We start from the raw sequence: 20782 nt of genomic DNA on the forward strand, positions 1-20782 counted from the left end.
GAATGGAAGAAAATATTTGCAAATGATGTGTCTGATAATGGGTTAATATCCAGAATATGAAAGAACTGCTACAACTCAACAAGAAAAAGTCAAATAATTAAAAAATGGACAAAGGACTTGCATAGACATTTCCCCAAAGAAGATATACAAATGGCTAACGAGCATATGAAAAGATGCTCAGCATCACTAATCATTTAGGGAAATGCAAGTCAAAACCATGAGATATCACCCCACACCCATTATGACGGGTGTTATCAAAAAACAGAAAATGACAAGTGTTGGAAAGGATGTGGAGAAAGTATGCACTGTTGTAAAACGGTGCAACCGCTATGAAAAGCATTATGGTGATTCCTGAAAAAAATTAAAAATAGAATTACTATATGATCCAGCAATCCCGCTTCTGGGTATACATCCAAAAGAATTGAAAGTAGGATCTCAAAGAGATATTTGTATGGGGCCGGCCCGGTGGCTCAGCGGTTAAAGTCGCACGTTCCACTTCTCAGCGGCCCAGAGTTCGCCAGTTCGAATCCCGGGTGCAGACATGGCACTGCTTGGCAAGCCATGCTGTGGTAGGCATCCCACATATAAAGTAGAGGAAGATGGGCATGGGTGTTAGCTCAGGGCCAGCCTTCCTCAGCAAAAAGAGGAGGACTGACAGGAGTTAGCTAATCTTCCTCAAAAAAAAAAGAGAGATTTGCACATTCAAGTTCATGGTAGCACTATTCACAATAGCCAAGAGGTAGAAGGAACCCAAGTGTCCATGGACAGATGAATGGATAAATAAAATGTGATATATATATATATATATATATAAAATGGAATATTATTCAGCCTTAAAAAGGAAAGAAATCTTATCTCATGCTATAACGTGGATGAACTTCCAAGACATTGTGCTAAGTGAAACAAGCCATTCACAAAAAGACAAATGCTGTATGATTCCACTTATATGAGGTATCTAAAGTAGTCAAATTTATAGAAACAGAAAGTAGAATGATGGTTACCAGGGCCTAGGGGGAGGGGAAAAAGGAGAATTGTTGTTTAATGAGTATGTGGTTTCAGTTTTGCAAGATAAAAAAGTTCTGTGTATCTGTTTCACAACAATGTGAATATACTTAACACTGCTGAACAGTACATGTAAAAATGGTTAAGACAGCAAATTTTATGTTATGTATTTTTTTTACCACAATTTAAAAAACAGTGTCCCCTGATGATAGGAGACAGTTCAGCTCGCAACTCTATGGCACGAGTGCTTTTCCTCGAGAGAACCGTCAAACCTCCAGATGCAGCAGAAGTATTTCATGTCGACTTCCTAATTCATCACCCAGAATGCTAAAAAGACGCGTACACGGGGGATACAATTTAATAAAATTAGTAATTTTCACTTCTTTTCAGAACAGAGGCGATTTAGTGTGCCGGGTAAATTTAAGATAATGTTATGAGCATTTTTGAGATTTGAGTTGCTTGAGGCAGGTGTCTTATTTCATTTGCCTACCATTCTGACGCCAGGATCTAACACAGAGTCGGGACTTCGTCCAGGGTTCTGGGAGAAGCACTGGAGGGTTCTCCCAGCAGAGTGAGGAGGGGGTTTGCGTTTTTAAAGGCCCTCTGGCTGCTGTGTAGAGAAGGGATTTGGAGGAGCGAGTGGGGTGGGAGGGGTCTGGAGGCCACTGGGGATCAGTTGCGGGGACCTGGCCAGGCTGACTGAGGGGGCTTGGACTAAGATGGGGGTAATCCCAAATTCCCGGGAGACAGAGTCGTTTGCTCCAGATTGGGTGAGGGGTCTAGAAAGTGGCCAGGAGGGAGGGAGGTCACATGACACAAGCTCGGCATCCGAGGGCTGCCCCCATGGATGAGAGAGGAAATGTTAAACTAAGAAGGGACTCTGGGTGAGCAGGTACCGCAAAAGGAGTCTGTGTTTGAAGCCAGTGCACTCCTGCTCCCTTCTGAGAGGTTACCAGAAGCTGGCTTGGTCCTCTGCCCTTTCTTGCTTTTATTCCTAAGAGTGAGGCCACCTCCCTAATAGTGCCATCTTTAGATGTCCGTGCTGACCCCCATTGTGCCCTGGTCCCATCCTCTTCCTTCTCAAGGCCTCCCTGCTGCCATTCTCCCGGCTCTGTCCTCTCCCTTCCCCCTGGGCCATTCCCATCAGTATGGGAACCCTTAAGCACAGACCCCACCTCTAATTCCACATGGCCTCCAGCTCTACCCCATTCCTCTCCAACCCTTTACAGCAAACCCTTAATAAAGCTGTCCATATCTGCTGATGTCACATCCCCCACTCCTGCTCCGATGAGGTGGTGTTCCCCCAGACTCTCTTCCAGCAACAATATCTTCCAAGATTTTCCTGTTCATTCTCAACCAAGTGATGAGGACCAGATGGACCTGCCCCAGCCCCAGGGGTATGCCCTGACTTGGCTTATGCTAATCCGTGTATCCCAGGCCCCTGGACATAGTGACTGGTTCAAGATGGGCACCTGACCCATTCAGGCCCATGAGAACTGAGGCATGTCTGATGGAGCTCCTGGGAAAGAAGCTCCCTTTCTCTTCCAAGAGAGCTCCTGGAAGAGAGGCTACCAAACAACTCTCTCTCCCTCCTGATGACAGACTGCAAAGATGGAACGTTTTAACCTGATGCAGCCATTTCTGCGGCCAAGAAGGAAGCTAGCCTGAGGTCCATTTCAGTCTACTGAGGCGGGAAGAACTGAGAGAATATCAGAGAAAGCAGACTGGAGCTCTGGTGACACCACAAATTTCTGGATCATTCTGTGCCTGAGGCTATCTGTGGACTGGTCCATTATTTGAGCCAATAAGTTACCTTTTTTATTCAAGCCAGCATGGGCTAAGACTTGTGTTGCTTGCAACCAGAGGATCCTAAATAATACACTCTGCCAAAACAGCAAAAGAGGCTGCCTGCCAAGAGAAGCAAAAGGATGAGTGTCTGTTCCTTATGACCAAAAGAACTCGAACTCTAACCCTGCGGGTCTCCTGAACAGGTCTAAGAGGGTCGTGGGGTGTATGCACCGTGGACTCCAGCCTCCTGGAGCATCACGTGGCTCTAGTGACTTCTAGTGTAAGTACTTCACGACTACAAGTGTGAGAACTGCAAAGGTGGTCTGTTCACCACTAAATCCCCAGCATCTAGAACAGTGTATGGGACATACAGCAAATGTTTATTGAATGAATGCATGAGTCACCCGAGCATGCCCCAGAGCCCCTCCCCTCAAATCCACCCATGGAAAAGAAACTGCAGCTAAGACCTTGCATGACAATTTATTCTCCTGAGACGGGAAGGCAGTGGAAGGGGTTAGGTGAGAGGGACAGGAGGGTAGACTCCGGATTCAGGGAGGGAGGAGCTGGGGAGGTTGCTGGAGTTTCCATGCATCTTCCCCAAGGCGGGACCAGAGTTCCCAGAGGCTCAGATGAGACCTGGAGTGGAGAGAAGAGCCAGCTGTGGGCAAGTGTGTGAGGTCTCCGGGGGAAACGGGGACTCAGAGCCACCTGTCCCTGCTGAACACACCCAGAGTCACATCCTGGAAACCTGTGTGGGTTGTGGGGCTTTGAAGATAAAAGCCACAGGCTCCAATGGCAGGAAATGATGGAGACCTCACACGGGCTGACCCACATCTGTCAGCATCAGGTCCTGAAGCATCAGTGAGGGCTAGGTGAGCTGCTACAGTCATTCACAGCTCCATCTCCTGCAGCCATGGCCTGTTCTCTCTGGGCACAGCTTGGGCAGCGCTGGAGGAAGAGGCGAGGAGAGCCATCCCCGCCCGGCAGGATTCTCACACCCAGCTCTCAGGCCCCTAGTGTCATGGAGAAGGTTGTGGCCTCCGCTCCCATCCCCAGGGACCTATGCTGAGCTGGGGCGTTGGAGCCTGCTCAGGGCTCTGCCGCCTCTTGAATATCCCAGTCAGGAGGCATTTCCTTGCCGTCAAGCTCTTTACATAATGATCTCCGTCAATCCTCATTCCACCCTCAGAAATACAGATTATTATCCCTCCTCCACAGATGAGGAAACTGAAGCTCAGAGAAGGCAAGTTACCTGCCCAAGGTCACACAGCTGAGGAGAGAAGGATTTTACCTGATTTTACCCCAGACAATCATCAGGCCCCAAGCTCTTAAGAGTATTTCTCAAAGCTCTTCATGATTATGTCTCAAACATTTCTAGCTAAAGCCCACCTACCCGACTTCTCCACAGGGTTGGGAGTAGGGGGAGTAATGTGTCATAACAAGGAAGCTTCTAGGCACACATGTGAGCTGCCTATGAAGTTCTCCAAGACAGATCAGGAGGGGATCGGAGCTTGGAGTCTTTGAACATTCCATTTTGGAATATCTTCCACTGCCATCCCAGTGGAGAAGGATAAATCTGATAAACCCAGGGCCAAGGGTGGGCCCTGCAGTGCCAAGATGCTGAGCAGGTTGGGGGAGCAAAAAAAAACATGTCTGTGTTTTTAAACCATGTTGCACATTCTTGGGGAGGCTGTCTGAGGCCCTCCAGAATGAGTCCTTGCTGTCACCTCTGTACTCACCTGCTTTACGTTTGCATAGCTTGATGTCCACGCAGACTTCCTGGGGCTTTTTGCCAGCCAGGATGTCCCTGGAGATGAGACGAAGACACGTCCTCATGATCTTCTTGCAGGCGCCTCTCAGGAGCCCCAAATTCCTGCACACCCGGGACGCAGCCTCGTTGATGGTGGCCTGTAGCAGCGGCACCAGGATGGGACAAAAGAATCAGATGAGCCCTGCCCAGCTCTGTCACCCTATAGACCTCAGCAGCTCTGGGCCCTGGGCAGCTCTGGTGATGAGAGCTGGCTGAGAGAAACCAGTGCCAGGTAGCTGTGGGAGCTGAGACTGGAGAGACAGGGCTCGGCCCCAACTCCCAGTCCCCAAAGCCCTGGCCCAAGCCTGGCCAGTAGGGGCTTTTGAGAGACAGACAGTTGGCCTTGCCAGAGTCTCAGCCCCCTGTACACACGCGCCCTGTTATCTGTGTGGAGAATGGAGCCCACGGCTACGAGAGCCACATTCAAGGCTCTGCCTACATAGTTTCCTGGGTCAAGGGCCTGGCTGGGGCGCTCCACCTACAGAGGGTGTGTGGAAAGGTCAGGAGGGGGTCAGAGCTTGGAGCCTTGGCACATTCCATTTTGGAATATCTTCTACTGCCATCCCAGTGGAGAAGGATAAATCTGAGTACCCAGGGCCGAGGGTGGGCCCCACAGTGCCAAGATGCTGAGCAGGTTGGGGGAGCAAAGGAGAGAGATGGAGAGAGAGTGAAACAAGGGTTCTTGGTAGTGACACATCCACTCATTAAGCACCTACTCAGTGCCAGCTGTGGAGCTCAGCACATCCTACCCTCTGGCTTGTTGAAAAGGCATAGGCAGCTTGGGAGGTAGGGGTCATCATCCGTCCCATTCCGCAGATAAGAAAACTGAGGCTCAGAAAGCGTGAACGATTTGCCCAAGCCGTGCAGTTAGGAAGTGGCAGATCTGGGATTTATCAGTCCTGACCCAGGCCCCCACTGGAACCAGCCCCTCAAAGCTCTGTCTTGGACTACCTTCTTTGGGGACAAGTTCCCTTTGAGAATTTGATGGGAACCATGCACACTCTTCCTCCCACTTTCCCTCTCCTACAGTGTCCCAATTTCACGGGATTCTCTGAAGTCCATCCACAGACACTGGAGGGGCCCACAGAGCCCCTGCTGGGAAGCTCTGGCGCAGCCGGAGGTCAGACCCTCCCCCAGCGCCCCGCTCCAGGCCAGCTGTGCTGGGTGCTCTGGGCCCCTGCCCATTCCCTTGACCAGCGGGCAGAAGCCTCCACCAGCCCAGGCCTCACCTCATTGGGCTGCTCTCCCACCAAGTCCTCCAGCTTCTGGAGTATCTTCCGACAAGACCAACAGGCGATGCCCTGCCGCTCTCTTTCCGTCAGCAGGTCACCCTGTCAGGAAAGGAAGTCCCTTGAGGTGGTCTCTCAGACACCCCGAGAGCCCTTGGAAGGGCCCCAGAAAGGGGCCCTTGGGTGTTTCCGAGGCCGGCAAGATCATCTACGATCTTTCCACCCTTAAGGGCCTGAACCAGGCTGGCTGGCCCCTGCCCACCTTCTTGCTAGTCTTAGACGGGCTGACAGACCCCGGAACCTGTCCCCACACCCACAACACCTTTCCCAGCCCAGCACTTGCCCCTCTTCTGTCCTCCGGTCAGAACCCAGAGGACCCTTTTGGGGAGAGCCCAGCCAGACTCTTGCAGCCCCTCCAGTCAGGAATGAGTGTGAATAAAACCAGCATCTTCAGCTCTCAGCCCTGCCTCCCCCTCCCCCATCCACTGGAGATCCCCAGCCCTCGCCCCTGGCGCTATACAGGGAGGAGAGAAAGGAGAGGTACTGTGGGAGGTGAGCAGGAAGCCAGCTGTGTACCTGGAGGTCCTCCTGAGTCAGGCCCTGGCAGAACTGCTCTCCATCAGACAGGTGGGCTGTCGCCAGGTCGTAGCTCTCAGGGTTCAAACCAGAAAAGGTCAGACCTGGGGAAGAAACAGCATCAGCATCCCCCCGCAGGTGGAAGGAGAGGGAAAAGTCAGTTCTCCTGGCTGGTGGGGAGCCCAGGAGGCGACTGGGGCCCAGGACAGGAGTGGGGCCTTGTGAGGAGTCCTGGAGGCCTCTCCTCCCACTCTGCCCTGGGGCCGCTCTGAGCCACCCTCAGCCAAAGAGACAGGCTCTCAAGTTCCTGCCGGAGAGCCAAGAGGAAGAGACTCACCTCTCCCCGACCCATGCACCCCCTTCCCATCTCTCTGTCTCTCTCTCTCTTTCTCACACACACATACACACAAACACACACACACACACACAAACACACACACAGTTTTAGGGGTTGGTCTCAAAGGGAACTTCCTTCTTCTTTCAAGAGATTCTGTTTCTGATTCTTTCTTTTTCTCTTGCCTCCCAAAAAGAATTCATGTCAGGTGGCCCAATGCAATCCACCCTCCCTTCCAGAAGTGTCTTTACCCTCACTAAGCCCCTGGAGCTCACAGTGATGCCAGGGACTGGGTGAGAGGAGGGGTGCAAGGAGCAGGAGGTGAGCCTTGAGCAGTAAGAGGTCCCCACTCGCTCACAAGCCCTATCATAATCCTAGCCCCTGTGGGCCAGAAGAAACATCAGACCCACTGATGAGGGTCGACGACCTTCATGACACAGATGGAGAGGCAGAGGCCCAGGAGGGAAAGGGGGACCCAGGCCACACAGCATGATCAGCAGAGCTAGGATTGGAGCCCCGGCCAGGGCTCACTCCCTTCCTACTAGCTGCCTCTCCCCCTCGGCCAGGTCACTGACAGGCTGGCGCTGAACCTGGCTCTGAGAGAAAGGCCCAGCCTCCACGACGGTGGCGAGAAGGCTGGTGAGGTCCTGGAGACCCAGGGAGCCTGTGGTGCTCCTGCTCAGGGCTCACCAGGCAGGGCCGGGAGGAGCTGTCAGCATCTGCACCAAGGGGGATGTCCTTACCTGGGGTGCCCAGGAGCGCCGAGGCAAGGAGCAAGAGGGTCCGGGAGGTCATGGTGGGGCAGCTGCTGAGGCGCCCTCCACACCCCATTTTATGGAGGCTGGGAACCCGGCTGGGTGACCTGGCCAGGTCCTTCTCCCGGCCACCTCCCCATGTCACTGGGTTTACCACAAACACCAAAACCAATCTGTGGAGAAGTAGGGGGGAGGAGTAACACGTCAGAGGTTCCATGCCCCCCATCATCTCACCTTCCCCCACCCCCACACTACTAGAACTTTCTGAGCTGAGAGGGGTTTGCTGGAGGGCATCAGAGGCCATGGTGCCCACTCTGCCCGGGATACAGTAATGGAAGGAGAAATCCCTGCAACTGAGGGTCAGGCAGGGCCCTTGGCTACGTGAGCATCCAACCCCTCCGCCCCTTCTCTCCCTCCTCTCCTGGGGTCTCAGCTGGTGTTCCTCCATCACATGCCTCCTCGTATCCCTGCTCCCGCCGCAGCCACTTAAGCCAATGTAGCACAGATTTAGCCGGATTTAGAAAAAGTCCCAACTCTCCATCCTCCTTCAGCATTCTCTCTAATTACTGCACCCCCTTCCACCTCCCCAGCAATCCCATCATCAGCTGAGTCCCAAGCTTCAGCCCAGCCTCTTTCTCCAAAACATTGTATCTTTCCTGAGTCCATTGGGGCCCTGCTCTCCACTCGGCTTCTGCTGAGAAGAAAGAGGATGGAGTCCCAAGGCGGGCAGGCCTCTTACAAGCTGAGGCATGCTCAGGGCATCACAAGCAAGATTCTCCATCTCTTGGATCCACAGTCCCCTCTCTGTAAAATGGGCAAGGTGTTGCCTGCTCACAGGGCTCCAAGGTGGCGCGTTTGCACGTGGGAGGAAGCTTTGCAGCCTGCAATGTGCTAGGCAAATGTAGGCTGTTATCATGGGCCAGAATTCCCTGCGGTGAGTCTGCGAAAGCTGGTTCTGCGGGGGCTAAAAGGTGCTATTGGGGCGAGTGGGGAGGCAGGGTTCCTGTCCTCACGCGGAAATGCCGGGCTGGCGAGCAAGGCTGGCTTCCCATGGACTCCTCACACCTTCACCATGCCAGAGTGTGTGCTGGACCCCAAAGCAGAGCCCTCTGGCTTTCCCAAATGTCTTTGGCCACAAAACCTTTTGGTTGAGGAGCCACTAGAGGGTTTGAGTGGCAGTAACTGATCTGGTCACCTTCTCAGGCTGGTGGGACCAGGAGGGTTACTGGCCTAGCAGTCTCTGGAGCCTGAGCGGCAGTCGTCTTGGAGACAAAAAACAGACAGACAGACAGTCAGGCCCCTCCGCAGAGAGTCCGACTGGGGGTCCTCCTCATTCTCACTTCCTTTCTCAAATGGAGGCTGAGTTGAGAATAGGGAAAGCAGGTTTGCTACAGCCCATGGTGGATCAGACTGAACCGAGACGGGCAGGGGGCCCCTCGAAGACTTTCTGGCTGCTCACCCCAACCCCAGGGAGGCAGATGCATTTACACACTCACCACACACACTCACTCACATCACACACCTACACACAGTCATACCAACTCACAGTCACACACTCATTCACACACACTCACAGACACTCAGACACACACACTCCCAAACACTCACACACCTACATACAATCACACACCAACTCACAGTCACACACTCATTCACACACACTCACACACACACACCCCACCTTTATCCCTGCCCATTGTGGAAGCCACTGAATGCCAGACTAAAGAGCGTGGAATTTAATTTAGGCACTTTTTTGTCTCTTATTTTTATGGAAAAAAATGTTAATCAGATAAGTAAGAAAAAACAAATGAAACCACTCATAATTCACCGAACAGATATAAGCCAGTTAAAGATTTACAAGGATATCCATTTATACTTTTAAATACATATATTTATAAATAAGTGTAGTTTAGGTATAATTATAATTATATATCATAAAAACCATTTTTAAGATTTTTTTTTGATGAGGAAGATTGGCCCTGAACTAACATCTGTCGCCAATCTTCCTCTTTTTTTTTCTCTCCCCAAAGCCCCAGTACATAGTTGCATATCCTCGTTGCAAGTCATTCTAGTTCCCCCATGTGGGACGCCATCACAGCATGGCTTGACAAGCAATGTGTAGGTCCACACCCAGGATCCGAACCAGCGAACCCCAGGATGCCGAAGCAGAGCACACAAACTTAACCACTCAGCCATGGGGTTGGCCTCAAAAAAACAATTTTTAAACAGCTCTTTTCACTTAACAAAATATCATGAACATCTTTCATGTCAATAAATTTAGATTTCCTTCACCAGTTCCACTGGTTGCCTAATATCCTACATTAGGGATGAACCATGACTGAGTCCTTTGGTTCTGGGACTCACGTGTCCTCCATGGTGCTTCCACTTGCGGAGCAGAGGCTGAGAAATCCCTCTGATGGCTTGTGCAGTACTCCAGGTGAATGATACCAACACCTTTTTCAGACCGCGTGCTTCATGATCTCAAGATGGCTGCTGTAGCTCCTCCAGACCTCAGGGCCTCATCCCAGGTGGAAAAATAGAAAGAGTGAAGCAGAAAGAGGTGGTACCTATACAAGAAAAGCAAATCTTTCCCAGAAACCTCCATCTCCGATTCATTGGTACTTCTCGGTGCTACCCTGGCTGCAAAGGGCTATAGGGAAGGAAGCCTTTGCTGGGCTTCTGTTGCCACTTTGAACAAAATTGAGATTTTGCAGGAAGATGAGAAGGAATGGGAATCGGGCACGCAATAGCAGCATTGGCTACAGGAGGACTTCTTGCTAAAAGAGGCATTTTGAAGGAAGACGATAGAATTTTGTAGCCAATTAGATATAGGAAATAGAGGAGAGAGGAGGCAAAAGTTTCCAATAGTTGGGGCCTAGGAGACTGGTTGTAAAGTAGAAAAGTCAGGAAAAGGAACTTGTTTGTGAAAATGGAGTTTGAGGGGTTGCATTTTTATCCAGCTATATGGTGACTACTTGAGGGCAGAGGCACCTCGGGGTCAGGATCTCCCCACCACGACTAGAACAGCCCTCAGACCAAATGGTCCAGTGATGTCAAACTCGACTCACCTCATATAAGGAAACTAGGACTCGGAGAGGTCCAGGGAATTGCCCCAGGACTCACAGCTCGAAAAGGATGCATCTGGAGATTTGAACCCAGGCCTGTCTGAGTCCAAAGCCCAAGCCTTTCCCCAACTCCAGTCCGTCTCTGTCCCGAGGCTTCCAGGGCATAGGCTCTGCCCTCTCACAGCCAGGTCGAGCACTGACCCCTCTGCTCTGCCCACCACCTCTGCTCTAACCACTTGTAGAGGCTTATGTGTGAAGACCACATGAACTAAGGGGAAAAGTCCCCAGAAGGTGACTCACGTCTTTCTTTGTTGTGGGGTATTTGGTAAGACCAGATATTCCAGTAAGACCTTGGGGGTTGAGGGGTACCAGACGAAGTTTATGCAGTTCACCACAAACCTCCACCCAGGCCTCTGGGGTCCCTTGTGAAGAGAAACTGGGGCAAGTTCCACCTTCGTCCTACTTGTGGGGTCCCGGGGGACCAGCCTGTTGCAAGTCAAGCCCAGGCCTCCTGGGAGTTTCTGTGTGAAGGCTATTGCTTTCTGTATCTTCTTCAAGAAATCTTTACTTTCTGCAAGGTCATGGTGATATCCTCTGATTTTCTTCTAGGTGCTTTATAGCTTTAACTTTTACATTTAGGCTTATGATTCATCTCAAGTGAGCTGGGTTGAGATTCTGTCGTTTCACATCGACTTCTTGGAAAGAATTTCCTTTTCCCATCGAATTGCTTTGGTACCTTAGTCAGAAATCAACTGACTGTATGAATGTGGGTCTACTTGTGGACCCTTAATCATAGCGACTACTACTTCAATAATAATAAGAAGAAAGCAATTCGCTTTTTTAAATGAGCACAATATTTAAACAGTTAATTCACAAAGGAAGAACAGCCTATAAATATTTTAAAAAGTGCCCAACATCATAAGTTATGAGGGAATTCTATATTAAAACTACAATGAGATGATGGCGTCAAAATGACTAAAATTAAAAAGACAAGATCTCACTTATATGTGGAACCTAGAAAAAAAACCAAACTCATAGATACAGAGAACAGATAGGTGGGTGCCACAGATGGCGGCAGGCAAAATGGGTGAAGGTAGTCAAAAGGTACAAACTTCCAGTTAGAAAATAAATAAATCATGGGAGTGCAATGTACAGCATGGTGACTATAGTTAATGATGCTGTATTATATATTTGAAAGTTGCTAAGAGAGTAGATCTTAAAAGTTCTCATCATTAGAAAAAAAATTGCAACCATGTGTGGTGATAGATGTTAACTAGACTTATTGTGGTGATCATTTCGCAAATATACGTATATCAAATCATTGTGTTGTGCACCTGAAACTAATACAATGTTATATGTGACTTATATCTCCATTTTTAAAAAGTGAATAATAATGATTATTGTGCAAGGTTGTTGGGAGATGTTAAAAATCATATTAAAGAGTTGGCACTTAGAGGAAAAAAAAGACAATCCCAAACACTGATGAGGATGTGGAGCAACCGTACTTCAAACACTGTTGGTGGGAGTATAAATGGTACAATCACTTTGAAACTTGGATGGACAGCTTTGCCTGGCGTTAAGCATACACCTGCCCTATGAGCAAGCAGCTCCGCCCCTACAGCTTCACCCCACACTAAATGAAAGCACGTGCACATACAAAGACTATACAGGAATATTCAGACGTTGGACCCAGTAATTACACTCCTAGATACATACCCAAAAGAATCAAAAACAGGCACATACCCAAAAGAATCAAAAACAGGCACTCAAACAAATATTTGTATGTTAATGTTCATAGCAGCATTATTCACAATACCCAAAAGTGGAATCAATCTAAGTGTCCATCAACAGATGAATGGATTAACATAATGTGGTATACACATACACTGGAATATTATTCAACCATAGAAAAGAATTAAGTTCTGACACACACTACAACATGGATGAACCTTGAAAGCATTATGCGAACTGAAAGAAGCTAGACACAAAAGGATAAATATTGTATGATATCACTCACATGACATATCTAGAATAGGCAAATTCATAGGAACAAAAAGTAGATTAGAGGTTCCCAAGGACTGAGGGGAGGAGAGACGAAGGAGTTAGTGCTTAATGGTTATAGAGTTTCTATTCGGGGTGATGAAAAATCTTTTAGACATAGATAGTGCTTATGGTTGCACAACACTGTGAATGTAATTAATGCCACTGAATCATACACTTAGAAAAGGTTAAAATGGCAAATTTTATATTATATGCATTTTACCACAATAAAAAAATTTCTTAGGGGGCCGGCCCCATGGCCAAGTGGTGAAGTTTGTGTGCTGGGGTGGCATCCCACATGCCACAACTAGAAGGACCCCCAACTAGAATATACAACTATGTACTGGGGGGATTTGGGGAGAAAAAGTAGAAAAAAAAATTTTTTTTTTAAAGAGAATGTTCACAGAAACTTTTTCATAAGAGCCTGAAATTAGAAATAACCAAAATAGCCATCAACAGCTAAATGGATAAACAAATTAAGGTATAGCCATACAATATAACACTACTGTTCTAATAAAAAGAAAGGAATTTAGAATACATGCAACAAAATAGATGAATCTCAAACTCTGAGCAAAAAGAAGCAAGATGCAAAAGATTACATTCTGTATGATTCCATTTCTATGAAGTTCTAGAAGAGGCAAAATTCATCTATGGTGAAAGAAAGCTGAGAAATGCTAGGAAGTGGGAGGGAGATGTGGGGATTATTGGCTAGTTGCACAAAGGGGCTTTCTGAGGTGATGAAAATGCTTGATATCCTGCTCAGGGCGTGAATTGCATGGGCATAGACAACTATCAAATCTCACCCAACTGTACACTTAGGATTTCTGCATTTCACTATATGTAAATCATATCTCAATAAAAGGTTTTCTAAAAAATTCTGAAGTTACAATTTTATGACTCCTAATGAACGTGATCAAATACTTTCCAAAAGGATGGTGTCCATTTACATCACCTGTACCAGTTCCCTGCGCTTTCACCAGCATTAAATACTATCACAGTCTTTTCTTTTCTTTTTAAAGATTGGCACCTGAGCTAACAACTGTGGCCAAACTTTTTTTTTTTTCTGCTTTGTCTCCCCAAATCACCCCAGTACATAGTTGTATATCTTAGTTGCAGGTCCTTCTAGTTGTGGCATGTGGGACGCCACCTCAACGTGGCCTGACGAGCGGTGCCATGTCTGCGCCCAGGATCTGAACCCGCGAAACCCTGGGCAGCTGCAGCGGAGCGCAGGGACTTTACTTGGCCACGGGGCCGGCCCCCTATCACATTCTTTAATTTGCAAATGTAAGTGAAAATAGCAACTATTTTTCGTTTCCACTCATGACTACAAATTGAGTTTCATATTTTCCCATATGTTTGTTTACTGCTACATTTCTTTGGGGGGAATCATCTTTTTGTGTCCCTGGCCCATTATCGATCAGACTCTACTATTTTTTTCAGTTTGTAAGAATTCTTCATGTAATAAATACACTAATGGTATGATATATTTACTCCAAATATTCTGTCACTTCTTAACTGACCTTTAAACTTGGTAAGATTTTTCTTATGTACAGAAATTTTTCATTTTCTATAGTCAATATGTCTCTTTCTTTATGACATCTTTTCTCAGTTTGTAAAGTTGTCATTACCTCCTTTCTGTAGAAAATCTTTGCTTTCTAATTTTTGTAGTCATAGATATTTTTAATATGACAGTTTAATTCTCTGGAATTTATTTTTGTAAGGTAGGGGGAAGGATCAAAATTTATTCTTTTCAAAATGCTATTGGGTTAATCCAAAACTATTGATTGTATAATATCTTCCTCTCCACGATTTGAAATGACTCTGTTATCAAATATTAAGTTATATGTAATAAGATAAAATTTCGAGCTATCTATTCTGTCTCATTGACCTGAATATCTATTATATTACTTTAAAATTATACTCCAGACATTTTATATACTGTAACACTTTATATACCAAAAGTATATGTAAAGTATACTATATATACTAACCACTAAATATATACTAAATACTAAAGATAATGCTTTAGAAATTGTTTTGACAAATGAAATATCACACTGTAATTCTCATTTAAAATTTTGTTGTAACTCAACAATAATATGGAAAAAATTGATCTCCTTATAGCCACTTTTCCAACCATGAGCATAGTGTGACTTTCTGGTTTTCCGAGTCATCTTTTATAGCTCTCAAAGAAGTTTTAGGAAGAACTCTCCAGCGTGGGGATGCCGAGCATGCTCGAGCCGGGTGGCCTGGGGAGGTGGTGGCGGGGGCGCCCCCCCCATCCCCTAGGCGACCACTCAGACCCGCCTGCGGAAGAAGGACCAGGCACAGTGAAACTTGCTCGGTCCCACACTAGCACACATGACTCGGAGCTTATTCATATGACGTTTTGGTATAACAAAATAAAATGCAGGGAACCAAAAGTAAGATAATTAAAGGCAGTAAAACTGAAATAAAATAGGAAGATCATCAGCCAAGAAAGACCCAGTGGAGAAAGCAGAGGATGGGAAAGAGAGTGAAGCAGGGTTTTATAATGATGTATTTCAGCAGGCTGCCTGAAATTTAACTGAAAAATCATTGCTTTTTCTTTAGAGAACTGCTCTTTTCAGTTACATGAAACAAACCAGCCTCTCGATGTGAACTGTCTGCTATTCTTGCTTATACTTAGGAAAATATAATTAAATATTCTCATGCTTGGCATGAGAAGGAAAAACACCTATAAAATTTTATGGAATATTTTTCATTTCACTAGCATTCATCAATCTTTCACTTTTAGTAAACATTTCCGTTGTATTCTATTTCGGGGATTTTGTACTTTTAGGCATTAGGTTTACTAAATACCACATCTGCCTTTTTACTCAAATTATTTTCTTTACTTGTGGCTTTTTGCATTAGCCAGTTTTCCTGATAGCTTGTATAGATTATTACCTGAATTTCTCTAAAATCACAGTTTCCGTTTAGATGTCAAAAATTATTTTTATTTCTTTACAGTAATTTTAATTTGGATTTCCATTCTTCCTTATGTTTTGGGAGATCTGTCTGTCTACCGAAGTCTGAAAGCACAGAATATTTATTCTTATCAGTGTCCTTTTTGCATCGGCATTCAGAGTTACTGCCTGTCATTTTCCATGGTGATTTTATTTATGGCTTTTACAACCTCTGGCCAGAAGCTATGACCTTGGTACAGGCCACTGAGATAACTTCCTGTATGAATGAGACTATCCAATATTTTCTCTTTTCATCCTACTCCAATTATAATGCGAGCTCTAAAAAATACTCTTGCCCAAGCTCATTATCTCTTTTCTTGGTACCTGGTTACCATCTGTGCCACTTCAAGTAATCCCCCCTTTTCTTAAAGTACAGATGCCAGCGTTTTCTGAGAGGAACATTCTCTGGTTGTACTTTGTCAATAGTTTTCACATTGCTACAGTGATTGCTTTAATTGTCACAAGCTTGATTTAAGAAACATTGCATTACTTATGGTTCCATTTGTCAACTGGAAATGCTGCTTCATCCCACTTACGGTTCATGATCTTGAGCAAATTGAAAAGCCTACATCAATAATAATTTGTTAATGTCTCAACAAATTATCTCTAACATTACAACTAATCAAAACTTACAACTACAGGGGGCCCACCTGGCAGCATGGTCTTTGGGTTTGTGCACTCTGCTTCCGTGGCCCGGGGTTCACAGGTTCCGGTCCCAGGCACGGACCCGAGCACAGCTTGTCAAGCCATGCTGTGGCAGGTGTCTCACACATAAAATAGAGGAATATGGGACAGATGTTAGCTCAGGGCCAATCTTCCTCAGCAAAGAGAGGAGGATTGGCAGCAGATGTTAGCTCAGGGCTAATCTTCCTCACCAAAAAAAAAAAAACAAAACAAAAACAAAACCTTACAACTACAATAAGAATCCTAATTTTTAAAATGAGAAAGAATAATGACTCAGGACATATAAAAATGAACTAAAACTTTTCCTGTCCTAATTTTCATACCTTTTCAAAATGTATCTTTTGGGATTATGATGCTATTTATTAAACAGTATTTCCTTTTAAAAACAAAATAATTCCAAGAAAAGCATTTATATCTGTTCAGGAACATTGCATATTACAAATGTTAATTTGTTATTAACACAAAAGTGAAATGAGTTAACATTTGGCCATACGGATGTTTGTGTCACCCAAAATACTACTGGATGCAAACTGTTATGTAAACATGAGATTCATTGCCAACTTAAGATACGAACTTAAACATTTTTATCTAATTAAAAAAAAAACTCTCAGCAGCAGCCTACCACCCAAGATACAACTGTGGGAGAGGACAGCAAGAGAAAGAAAAACCCCCCGAGTGGCTGCTCCTGTTAGACTTTCTCGCTCTCCACTTTTCCTTCCTTCCAGCTGAAGAGGATGGAAAGTTACTCACACTTCCCAGAATTCATTGCAACTTGGGTCTGGATGTGAAATCAGGTTCTACAATTAGATGCACTCATGTGGGACTTGGGAGGCTGACCCTGAAGCCATCTTTCTGTCCTCTTCTCACTGTTTTTGCTAGCAAGCAAGGTGATGAAAACGTAAGGTTTGGGGGCAGAGCATTTCTTGTATCAAAAGGCTTCTTCAGGGGCTGGCAAGGTGGCCAAGTGGTTAAGTTAGCATGCCCCACTTCAGCAGCCTGGGGTTCGGATCCTGGGTGCAGACCTATCACCAGCTCATCAAGCCATGCTGTGGTAGCATCCCACATAAAAGAACTAGAATGACCTACAACTATGTACTGGGGCTTTGGGGAGAAAAAAAAAAGAGGAAGATTGGCAACAGATGTTAGCTCAGGGCCAATCTTCCAAAAGAAAAATAAAGGAATCCAATTAACCATTTAAAAAAAAGGCTTCTGAAGTTTGGCTTTCCAATCCCTGGATGGCAGCTTCAGGTGTGTGTTCTTGAACTCTCAGCTTCAGGGTCAGCCTCGCGACAACTATTGTGAGCAAGTTGGTAATCGCTCTAGGAGCATTTCTGGAGGCACAATCCAGAACCAGCGCCTTCAGTCCTACTTATGATTTTTAAGGACCTAATTCCCTGTATTAAGTCCCTTCCTCTCGAAATATCTGGAGTTTTCCTGTTTCCTGCACTCAGCTCTGACTGAGACAGCTTTCATCATCCCAGTAGTCCTTCCATAAAAGAAAGAAGTGGGTGGGGGTCTAATTTACTCTACCAAAGACGGCATGTCTGTCCCTGCACTGTGTCCTCTATGTCTTTAGGGGACCTTGGGAGTGTGGCATGCACACACGTTTAGTTCTTTCTGTTAACCCAGGGGTTTAAACTGCCAGGTCCGTAGTCAACAAGGAGGTGGCTGTACCTTTGAAGACCAGATCAGTGTTAGTGATGACTCAAATTATCGTACGAAGCCACATGCCAGTCTTTCCCATCACTCCCCATATCCAGCTGGAGTTGGGGCAATAATGTAGCCTCTCAGTGTCCCTTATAAATTTCTCTCCATTTTGCTCCCAGAGGTCCCTGACCCATAGAGCACTGTCTTAAGGGACCCCCTTACGCAATAGGTTGAGAAATCACTTCTATTGCCCATGTCAGCCCATGGCTATGTTAATTTTCTCTTACTGCCCTGACAATTATCACATAGAGGTTTAAAACAATGCCCATTTATTGTCTAACAACAGTTCTGCAGGTCCGAAATCTGGGTAGGCTCAACTGATTCCTCTGCTCTGGGTCTCACAAGGCCAAAATCAAGGTGTCGGCCGGTCAGGATCTTATCTGGGAGGAATCTGCTTCCAAGCTCATTCAGAATGTTGGCAGAACTCAGTTCCATGTGGTTGTAGGACTGAAGTTCCCTCTTCCTCGTTGGCTGTCAGTTGAGGATCATTTTCAGCTTCTGGAGGCTGCTGTCGCTCCCTGGCTCATGGCCTTCTCCACCTTCAAAGCCAGCAAGAGCAGATCAAGTCTTTCTCACACTTTGACTCTCTCTAAAGTCTCCTCTGCCTCGTCTCCCTATCGTCTCCCACTCCACACACATATACTCACACAGGGCCACAAGCCGTCCAGCCTGTTCTTTCTTCTTCTCTCCTTGGACCCCCACTTCAGCACCTCCAGCTGGAGAGCCCTTTCTTTGCTTTATCATCCATGAGTTTATGATTTAAATTTTTGAATTTGATTTATGAGCAGCGTGAGGAAATTCTTTAAAAGTTTTTTAGTTGTGAAAAGCATAAGGAAAACAAATATAAGCCCCCACTTCCCCACAATTCTATAGTCTCTCTCCTTAGAGGAAACTACTGTTAAAACTTTCTTTTTTATCTTTCCATACAAGCATTGTATATATACATTGCTCCATTCTTAATTACGAAATGCAAAACATATTCAGATATGTGCACAAAACGAAATGGACAGCTCAATTGTTTATTATGAAGCAAACATCCACATAACCACCACCCAGGCTAAGAACCCTGCCAGCACTCCAGAAGCACACACTCCATGTCCCCACTCTCCTCCCCTAAGGTGATACTACCCTGACCATAATGATAATCATGTCCTTGTTTTTGTCTCCAGTTCTACCATCTGAGCACATACTCTTAAGCACTATAGTTCCATTTTCTCTGCTTTTGAAATGTATATAGACAGAATCATATAGCACGGACTCTCTTGTGTCTGACGTCTTTTGATCAGCATTAACATGAATGAGATTCATCCATATTGCTGTGTGTATGATGAGTTTGTTCTTTTCTATTACTGAGTACTACCCCATTGTGTGAATATTCAGTAATTTATCTGCTCTCTTGTTGATGAATATCAGTTTTGACCTACTGATACACACTAACTATATTCTTTTTTTCCAACTTTATTGAGACATAATTAAAGTACACTCACCTGCATTTTGTACGACTTTGTCAATTTTTTTTCTTCCTCGCCCCAAAGCCTCCCAGTACATAGTTTTATATTCTAATTGTAGATCCTTCTAGTTCTACTATGTGGGACGCCGCCTCAGCATGGCTTGATGAGTGGTGCTAGGTCCGTGTCCAGGATCTGAACCTGCAAAACCCTGGCCGCAGAAGCGGAGCACGTGAACTGAACCACTCGGCCACAGGGCTGGCCCAACTTTGTCAGTTTTGACACACACTAACAGCTGGCAAAACTATCACAGCATGAAAGTGAACACGTCCATCACCTCCTTGCGTTCTTTTGGTTGGATGGAGGGATGGATGGATGGATGGTTGGTTGGATGGATGGATGGATGGATGGTTGGATGGATGGATGGATGGATGGATGGTTGGATGGATGGATGGATGCATGGAGATGGTCTGCAAGGAAGAAATGAAGGAAGGAAATCTAGATGATAGATGGAATGGATGGATGGATGGATGGCTGGATGACTACAAGGAGCCTCACATGGTATAATTCCTCTTACCATTTTAGATGCACTTCTCTGGATACCTTTTAAAACAGATGTGTTACAGAGACAGTTCATGCATCAACTGACGCTAAGGGTCCATTCTGGTGCCTGGGTGGCCTGCTGACCCGGGAAATTGACTGGTGATTGAGAAATGACAGGCACACCCTGCTTTGTGTCTTGGACAGCAGCTCGTGAATGTAACACTCTGGGCAACTAAAGACAAATCAGACAGGGAGGACTGACTTGAACCTCTCTACGTTGCTGCTGATCTGAGCTGAGTGTGCACTCCCGATCACATGACCAGCACCGTTTGAGTCACATTTCAGAGTATCACATAAAAGAGAGATCAGTAATGTCTTAGAGAGTTAGCAGACCTCATCTGCACTGCCCACAACCAGTATCTCAAGTTCCCAGGCCGCAAGAGGGGCCCAGCCTTCACCCAGACCTCTGTTCTCAGAAATTATTTCTTTTACATCACCTCTTCTCTCGCGCGTCCATCTTTTGCTCTCCTCCACATAACTTCTCATAACTCTCCCATCCCAGCACCACCCCTACATGGGTCCCCTCCTTTGAGACGCTCCAAAGTCTCTGGCAACTTCCATCTCTGGCTTCTGGGGCGGATGAGACTTTGGATCTAGAGGCCTTCAAAATGGGGTTCTTACAGCCCACTCTGAGCCCTCACCTCCCTCCCCTACCTTCACGCCCACCAGCTCCATCCCAGAATGACCCAAAAGACTCTGGCTTCCCCTGCAGCCTCGCTGGGACATCGGCTTCTGTTGCTGGGTGTCCTGGTGC

General features: G+C 46.3%; 1 protein-coding gene and 1 pseudogene across 1 annotated transcript; one reads left to right on the forward strand and one right to left on the reverse strand.

Moving 5' to 3' along the window:
- Positions 1-3254: 3254 nt before the first annotated feature.
- On the reverse strand, positions 3255-9995 carry GNLY (granulysin). Its single transcript, XM_014852808.3, has 6 exons — positions 9859-9995; positions 7483-7667; positions 6406-6509; positions 5830-5931; positions 4530-4698; positions 3255-3426 (listed from the first exon to the last, which is right to left on the reverse strand). Exons 1-6 carry the CDS (start codon positions 9867-9869, stop codon positions 3416-3418), a joined length of 582 nt encoding a protein of 193 aa, XP_014708294.2. The 5' UTR covers positions 9870-9995; the 3' UTR covers positions 3255-3415.
- Positions 9996-15169: 5174 nt separating this feature from the next.
- LOC106838640 (probable G-protein coupled receptor 160) lies at positions 15170-16174 on the forward strand (annotated as a pseudogene).
- The last annotated feature ends 4608 nt before the right edge of the window (positions 16175-20782 follow it).

Source organism: Equus asinus, chromosome 6, assembly GCF_041296235.1.
Source record: "Equus asinus isolate D_3611 breed Donkey chromosome 6, EquAss-T2T_v2, whole genome shotgun sequence".
NCBI classification, from domain to species: domain Eukaryota; kingdom Metazoa; phylum Chordata; class Mammalia; order Perissodactyla; family Equidae; genus Equus; species Equus asinus.

Coding starts and splice junctions, on each gene's coding strand:
- GNLY (XM_014852808.3), bottom strand. Junction 5,932..6,405: donor TGACTCAGGAGGACCTCCAG/GTACACAGCTGG, acceptor CTTTCCTGACAG/GGTGACCTGCTGACGGAAAG. Junction 4,699..5,829: donor TGGGAGAGCAGCCCAATGAG/GTGAGGCCTGGG, acceptor CCGCTGCTACAG/GCCACCATCAACGAGGCTGC.